Raw genomic sequence first — 8,647 nt, forward strand, 5'->3', positions numbered from 1 at the left:
TCCTTCTGTGGGATTTCTCTCCCCCATCCACTTTCATCCTGTGGGATCTCTCATCCCCATCCCCCTTCCTCTGGTGGTATCTCTCTGTCCCATCCCCCTTCCTCCTGTGGGATCTCTTCCCCAACCCCCTACCTCCTGTGGGATCTCTCTTCCGCATCGCTTTAGCTTAGGTGGGTCTATTTCGCTGTGTCCCATTGACATTTCTGCATTTCGGTCAGAAACACTTTTCTCTCCATTGGGGAATGGGACAGTATATGTGGGGTTTAGAGGGTCACACCGACAGACGAAATTACCGACATTGGGTAAATACACTGGAGCTGGGCAGTGAGGGACATTGACAGTGATGGGAACTCCGATCAGTGATTTACTGGACAGTTTAATGTTTCCTGAAATATCCGAGTGAGAGAAATTCCCCCAGACCCACGGTTTGAATCACTTTGTTTATCAATCTGTCTGTTTGTGTTTAGACTTGGGCATAATGAACTGGGAGATTCAGGAGTGAAACTGGTGTCTGCGGCTCTAAGGAACCCGGAGTGTAAAATACAGACACTGTGGTAAGTACCAGACTGTGGGAGATTGTGTTTACAGTCACTGGGTGTCTGACACTGAGAATGAATGTGATCAGTAGACACATAGAAAACATACAGGACAATACAGGCCCTTCGGCCCAGAAAGCTGTGCTGAACATGTTTCTACCTTAGAATTACCTCGGTTTTACCCATAGTGCTCTATATTTCTAAGCTCCATGTAACCATCCTGGAGTTTAAAGTTTTCGCCTCCAGCAGCCCATTCTTAAAACTATGCCCTCTCATGCTAGCCATTTCAACCCTGGGGAGAAGACTCTGACAACCTACATGATCAATGCCTCTCATTATCTTGTACACCTCTATCAAATCACCTCTCATACTCCGTCACTCCAAGAGAAAAGGCCGAGTTCACTCAACCTGTTCTCATAAGGCATGTTCACCAATCCAGGCAACATCCTTGTAAATCTCCTCTGCACCCTGTCTATGGTTTCCACATTTCACATCCTCCTCCTCGGAGATTGCTACCCATTCCTCTTCTACCTGTGGGATCTTTCTTCCACATCCCCCTTCCTCCTGTGGGATCTTTCTTCCACATCCCCCTTCCTCCTGTGGGATATTTCTTCCACATCCCCCTTCCTCCTGTGGGATCTCTCTTCCCCATCCCCCTTCCTCCTGTGGGATCTCCACTCCCCATCCCTCTTCCTCCTGTGGGATCTCTCCTCCCCGTCACCCCTCATCCTGTGGGATCTCTCCTCCCCGTCCCCCTTCCTCCTGTGGGATCTCCCTTCCCCCTCCCCCTTCCTCCTGTGGGATCTCCCCTCCCCGTCCCCATTACTCCTGTGGGATCTCCCCTCCCCGTTCCCCTTCCTTCTGTGGGATCTCTCCTCCCCGTCCCCCTTCCTTCTGAGGGATCTCTCCTCCCCGTCCCCGTTCCTCCTGAGGGATCTCCCCTTCCTGCTGTGGGATCTCCCCTCCCCGTCCCCCTTCCTCCTGTGGGATCTCCTCCCCGTCCCCCTTCCTCCTGTGGGATCTCGTCCCCGTCCCCCTTCCGCCTGTGGGGTCTCTCCTCCCCGTCCCCCTTCCTCCTGTGGGGTCTCTCCTCCCCGTCCCCCTTCCTCCTGTGGGGTCTCTCCTGTCCGTCCCCCTTCCTCCTGTGGGGTCTCTCCTCCCCGACCCCCTTCCGCCTGTGGGGTCTCTTGGCCCCTTCCCCCTTCCTCCTGTGGGGTCTCTCGGCCCCGTCCCCCTTCCTCCTGTGGGGTCTCTCCTCCCCATCCCCCTTCCTCCTTTGGGGTCTCTCCTCCCCGTCCCCCTTCCTCCTGTGAGGTCTCTCCTCCCCGACCCCCTTCTGCCTGTGGGGTCTCTCGTCCCCTTCCCCCTTCCTCCTGTGGGATCTCGTCCCCTTCCTCCTTCCTCCTGTGGGATCTCTCCTCCCCGTCCCCCTTCCTCCTGTGGGGTCTCTTCTCCCCGTCCCCCTTCCTGCTGTGGTATCTCTCTTCCCCATCCCCCTTCCTGCTGTGGGATCTCTCTTCCCGATCCCCTTCCTCCTGTGGGATCTCTCTTCCCCATCCCCTTCCTGCTGTGGGATCTGTCTTCCCCATCCCCCTTCCTCCAAGATGCTATGGTAAAAGAGATAGAATTGCGATCACTATCTCCAAAATGCTGTCCCACTGAGAAATCTGACACCTGACCAGGTTCGTTTCCCAAAACCCGATCAAGTACAGCCTCTCCTCTTGTAGGCTTATGTACATATTGCTTCAAGAAACCTTCCTGAACACACATCACAAACTCCACCCCATCGACACCCCTCACTCTAGGGAGATGCTAATCAATAGTTGGGAAATTAAAATCTCCCACTTCAACAACCCTGTTATTGTTACTCCTTTCCAGAATCGGTCTCCCTATCTGCTCCTCGATGTCCGTGTTACTGTTGGGTGGTCTATACAATACACCCAGTAGAGTTATTGACCCCTTCCTGTTCCTAACTTCCACCCACAGAGACTCACTCAGACACAGACAATCATTTATTTTATTCATCATACTCCTTGCATTAAAATAGACACATCTCAAACCATCGGACTGAGTGCCTCCCTTCTCTATCACCTGTGTATCCTCCCTTTCACACTGTCTCCAAATCTGAATCCCTGCCTCCTGCTCCAATTCCCCAGTCACGCGTTTATCCTCCACCTCATCCGAATCTTATTCTCACTGTCACGTGGGACAGACAGTAATTCCGAGATCACTACCTTTGAGGTCCTGCTTCTCAAATTACTTCCGAACACCCTGTACTTTGCTTTCAGGACCTCTTCCCTTTTCCTACCTCTGTTATTGGCACCAATATGTACCACGACCTCCAGTTGTTCTCCCTCCCACTGCAGGATATCTTGGACGTGATCAGGAACATCCTGGCCCTGGAAACTGGTAGGCAAACTACCATCCGAGTTGCTTTACTGTGTCCACAGAATCGTCTGTCTGACCCCCTAACTATAGTCCCCTATCTCTGCTGCCATCCTCTTCCTTTCCCAACCCTCCTGAGCCACAGGGCCAGACTGTGCCAGAGGTGCAGCTGTTGTTGCTCCCTCTCCAGCAGTACTCGAACCGGAGTACTTATTGTCAATGGGAACAGCCACTGGGGTATTCACTAGTACCTGCTTCTTGCCCTTCCCTCTCCTGACTGTGACCCAGTTCCTCGGTCTCCCGTGGCCCCGGTGTGACCACCTGCCTGTAACTCCTCTCTATCACCTCCTCGCTCTCCCTGACCAGACGAAGGTCATCGAGCTGCATCTCCAGTTCCCTAACTCGGTCCCTAAGGAGCTGCAGCTCGACACACCGGGTGCAGATGTTGCCGTCCAGGAGGCTGGGAGTCTCCAGGATCTCCCACATCTGACACCGAGCACAGAAAACCAGCCTCACACACATACTCTCTGTCTGTATTGTAAACAGATAACCTACCTCGCCTCGACCCTTTATCGCCGAATCCCCGTTGAGTCAAAGCCTTCCTACTCTGTCTCCCGCTCCTCTGACGCTCACTCTGTAAATCTGTCTTCCTTTTAAACTCTTCTCGCTGTTCCCACTGGCCGACCTGCTCAGTCGTGCTGAAGAAAATATCAGTAATTGTGTTACTGATAAACACTGGGGATTTGTACCGTCTCCCGTCTCTCTGTGTCCTTCACCCTCACTCTCTCTCATCTCCAGACTGTGGGAGATTGTGTTTACAGTCACTGGGTGTCTAACACTGAACATTAATGTGATCAGTAATTGTGTTACTGGTAAACACTGGGGATTTGTACCGTCTCCTGTCTCTCTCTGTCCTTCACCCTCACTCTCTCTCATCTCCAGGCTGAACCGTGTCGGTCTCACAGATTCTGGTGCCGAGGATCTCGCCTCCGCTCTCAGTACAAAACCATCACTGACGGAGCTGGACCTGAGATCAAACTCTCTGACAGACGGATCTGTCCCCGCTCTCCGCCGCCTCATACTGACCCTCCCGAGTCTGGAGCGGATCTGGTGAGTGTTTGTGTTAATGTTCAATGTGATAAAATATCAGCGGATCCGCAGGTTTTCTGGTGATATTTGTCTGTGAGAGTTGTTGAAACATTAACCCCGGTCCCCTGTTACTGACACTGTTGTGTGATCTGTTTATTTCATCTTTATTCTCCCACCTGTTTCAGGCTGGTGGGGAATCGGTTCAGTGAGACCGGGGAGAAGGAACTGAGATCTCTACAGGAACCCAGACCCGGACTGAGAGTGGATCTGTGGACATTTGGCCGATTCCTTTAACCTTTATCTTACCTGGAACCCAGACCCGGACTGATGGCGGATCTGTGAACCTCTGAATGTGTGAACATCCCCGCCCGCGGGATGGGGACATTTGGCCGACTCCCCGCCCTCCCCTTTAACTCCCGCCCTTACCTTTAACGGCCGCGCGCCGGGGCTGATTCCCAACGGTTTTAACGGACCCGGCTCGGGCCTCGCGCTGCGTGCGTCGATCGGAGCGGTCCCGCAGTGACGTGTTTCCGCCTGTTGTCCGGCGGGACAGCTTCCGCCGGAAGTGCGTGTACGAGACACCGACGTGACTCCCCGGGGAATTACCCGGACAGGAAGAGCCCGGGGTCCGGGGCTCAGTCTGGGACACTGGTGTCCCGGGGTGGGGGGTATGATCCCGGGAGAGAATCCTTTTGCCCCCTTTGATGAGGACGGTGCATTCGGCAGCCTGGCCGATATAATGATGTTAAATGGACAAATCCCTCGGCAGTGACCCTGGATCTGTAGCGATCCCGGACACGGCCCAGAAGTGTGATTTTATAATCATCGGTTCCCCGATGCAGAGTGACGGTGAGAAACGGGACTGATTATTCAACCGGTCACTCCTTGTCGCCGGTCAGTTAATTGTGTGTGACTGTGAGTGAGTCGGGAGCAGCTTATTTATTCCCGCACGTCAGCAGCTCACACATTGTTTCATTTACATTTGTCATAATGGAATCAATAAACCGCTGTACCTTCCTGTCTTGGTGCCGGACTCGAGTTTTATTTGAGGTTTCTGCTGCCCCCCGCACCCTGTGCACTGCAACAGTGGGTCGGAGCTCCTCTCACTGACACAGTAGCGTCTCAGCTCCAGGCTGAGAGAGCTCGGACTGGCAGAGTCCGGGTAGAGCATTCCACAAATCCACCACACTCTGGGTGAAAAAGTTTTTCCGCATCTCTGTTCTATATGGCCTACCCCTTATTCTTAAACTGTGGCCTCTAGTTCTGGACTCACCCATCAGCGGGAACATGCTTCCTGCCTCCAGTGTGTCCAATCCCTTAATAATCTTATCTGTTTCAATCAGATCCCCTCTTATTCTTCTAAATTCCAGAGTATACAAGCCCAGTCACTCCAATCTTTCAACATATGACAGTTTCACCATTCCGGAAATTAACCTTGTGAACGTACGCTCAATAGCAAGAATGTCCTTCCTCAAATTTGGAGACCAAAACTGCACACAATATTCCTGGTGGGGTCTCACCAGGGCCCTGTACAGCTGCAGAAGGACCTCTTTACTCCTATACTCAATTCCTCTTGTTATAAAAGCGAGCATGCCATTAGCTTTCTTTACTGCCTGCTGTACCTGCATGCTCGCTTTCACGGACTGATGTACAAGAACACATAGATCTCTTTGTACTTCCCCTTTTCCTAACTTGACTCCATTTAGATAGTAATCTGCCTTCCTGTTCTTGCCACCAAATTGAATAACGCATTTATCCATATTAAACTGCATCTGCCATACATTTGCCCACTCACCCAATCTGCATTCTCATAACATCCTGCTGACAATTCACACTGCCACCCAGCTTTGTGTCATCAGCAAATTTGCTAATGTTACTTTTAATCCCTTCATCTAAATCATTAAAGTATATTGTAAACCACTGCGGCCCCGAGTACGAGACGGATGGGGGATGGAATACCGACATTACACACGGAGTGAAGCTCCCTCCACCGCATGCCATTATACACTCTCAGGGTCAGACACAGAATGAAGCTTCCTCCACACCATCACATCACACACCTCCCGGGGTCAGACACAGTGAATCTCCCTCAAAACCATCCCATCACACACACCCGGGGTCAGACACAGAGTGAATCTCCCTCCACACCCTCCCAACACACACTTGCAATGCCAAACACACAGTGAAGCACCGTCTGCACCATTCCATCACTCAATTAATCCCACCCTGCAAAAACTCATTTCAGGGAAGCAGGCACCATCAATTTGCGGGAGACTCCCGGAACTCCCGGGAGAGGTGGGATGTCTGCAATAGAGTAGCTCCTTAGCGGCCAGCCAGCTAGTTTAAATAGCGTTAGCTGTGCTATTGAATGAATGACAACTGTTACACTCATCAGTGATTTAATCCACCATGAGCAACAGAAAAGTCTGTTTCAAATAGTGCATCGAGCAACACTGTCATTATTTTTGACCCCTATTTTTGACCCTGGAACTTCCGGGTGAGATGGGACGTCCGACGCTTCACTTGAAATGGCCGCTGGGGAGGGGAGTGGCGGTTTTGGTAGATGTGAGCACAAGAGAGGGAGGGACGCGCTGATTTAAAAATGGGCGAATCCTTGGTTGATGTGGCCGCCAGGGATGGAGTGGGACTCTGAGTTACAATGGCCACTGTGACACACAGAATATATGGCGAAGGAATATTCGGTGCCCATGGATACAATCCCGGGATCGAGTGTGTTATTGATTGTAATAACAGTATTTTAATTTGTGTTTTATATTGTCTTGGGCGTTGTACATATGTTTTAAGTCCAATAATTTTGTCGTTGAATAATCTAATGTATATATCTGAGATATTCACACATACACATATACATGTGGGTTTTGGTGAGGAGGGTGAGGGGTTTGGGTGGAAGAGGAGTGACGGGACGAGGAGTGGATTGATGAAACTGTGAGCGTGGCGAAGTCACTGACTGAAAAGGGGACGGAAAGGGAAGGGGCAGAAGTCCCTGTCACAAACTGGTGGCCGACATGGAGAAGATAGAGACGGGGTGAGGAGGAGTGAAACGACAGGAAGGGAGCGGGACTGATGGGACGGGAGGGAGTGGTCTGATTGGACAGTGTGGGGAGTGACGTTTTCAATAGTGGAGGATCAATGGGTGGTGACCATTTCCTTCACAAATAAGACGAACTGCAAGAAAGGGGGCGTGTTCGGAGACAAGGGGGAGCGGGGGAGTGGTCTGATTGGACAGTGTGGGGAGTGACGTTTTCAATAGTGGAGGATCAATGGGTGGTGACCATTTCCTTCACAAATAAGACGAACTGCAAGAAAGGGGGTGTGTTCGGAGACAAGGGGGAGCGGGGGAGTGGTCTGATTGGACAGTGTGGGGAGTGACGTTTTCAATAGTGGAGGATCAATGGGTGGTGACCATTGCCTTCACAAATAAGACGAACTGCAAGAAAGGGGGCGTGTTCGGAGACAAGGGGGAGCGGGGGGAGTGGTCTGATTGGACAGTGTGGGGAGTGACGTTTTCAATAGTGGAAGATCAATGGGTGGTGACCATTTCCTTCACAAATAAGACGAACTGCAAGAAAGGGGGCGTGTTCGGAGACAAGGGGGGGAGTGGTCTGATTGGACAGGGTGGGGAGTGACGTTTTCAATAGTGGAGGATCAATGGGTGGTGACCATTGCCTTCACAAATAAGACGAACTGCAAGAAAGGGGGCGTGTTCGGAGACAAGGGGGAGCGGGGAGGGGGGTCGGGGACGCGGCCAGGGCTGATGAGACGGAGAGTTGAGTGTCCCAACCGAGGGAGAGGGGAGCGACTCACTCAACGACGGAGGGAAGGGAGTGGATGAGGGAGCAGAATTTCCCATCAGAAAATGTTCACCACTCAGGATGTGGTGGATGACGGGAGAAAGGGCAAGGGGCCAGAGAGGGTAAAGGGTGTCAGGAGTGACGGGGTGAGTAGGGGAGTGTCTCACTGGGTAACAGAGAGAGAGAAAGAGGGCGATGAGGAGAGGTGAAGACTGGCATCGCAAAATGGCAGCCCCACCCTGCGTACGATGCAGAGCATCGAGATGGCGGGGGGAGGAGAGCGAGGGGAGGGAGGGAAGGGGTTTGCGAGTGATGGGATGGGAAGGAGGGTGACAAGATGGTGAATGTGAGGGAGTGGGAAGGAGGGTCTGACACTGTCACACAATGGCTGTCGGCAGAAGGTTAAATGGAGAGTCAGGAGATCGGGCACCGAGGGGAAGGAGAGGAGGGATGAGGAGTTGAGATTGAATAAACAGGGAGGGAAGTGAGTGGAAGGTGAGGAAAAGGGTTTGCCCCATTCTATGATGCACGGAGAGCGGTTGTCAATGGTAACCATCACAAAATGGCCGCCAGCCAGGGTGGGATGGGCGGTGATAGAGGGGACAGAGAGCGGAGTGTTTCAGGGGAGACGGGAGCCGAGGGTGGGACAGGGCGGCTCTTAACAGGGGAGCAAGAACTGGGGGGTTCCCACGGGGGAGGAATGTGACTCCGGGAAGAGGCCAGCACCGTTACCCTCCTCTCCCCTCCTCAGTCTTGAAAGTCCTGCTTTGACTTTTCTTTCGGGCTGAGCCTCAGATCGCTCGGCCCGAATCGTTCAGTCTGTCC

The 8,647-nt window shown here is 52.4% G+C and overlaps 1 protein-coding gene across 1 annotated transcript in view; it reads left to right on the top strand.

Moving 5' to 3' along the window:
• LOC132390379 (NACHT, LRR and PYD domains-containing protein 3-like) overlaps window positions 1-5,022 on the top strand; it is a 56,160-nt gene extending 51,138 nt beyond the window's left edge. Inside the window, exons 9-11 of the mRNA XM_059962996.1 lie at window positions 468-554; window positions 3,864-4,031; window positions 4,196-5,022. Coding sequence (XP_059818979.1) covers window positions 468-554; window positions 3,864-4,031; window positions 4,196-4,304 — 364 coding nt within the window. The 3' untranslated portion in view covers window positions 4,305-5,022. The remainder of the gene's footprint in view (window positions 1-467; window positions 555-3,863; window positions 4,032-4,195) is intronic.
• The last annotated feature ends 3,625 nt before the right edge of the window (window positions 5,023-8,647 follow it).

This window comes from Hypanus sabinus, unplaced genomic scaffold (assembly GCF_030144855.1).
Source record: "Hypanus sabinus isolate sHypSab1 unplaced genomic scaffold, sHypSab1.hap1 scaffold_88, whole genome shotgun sequence".
Taxonomy (NCBI): Eukaryota; Metazoa; Chordata; class Chondrichthyes; order Myliobatiformes; family Dasyatidae; genus Hypanus; species Hypanus sabinus.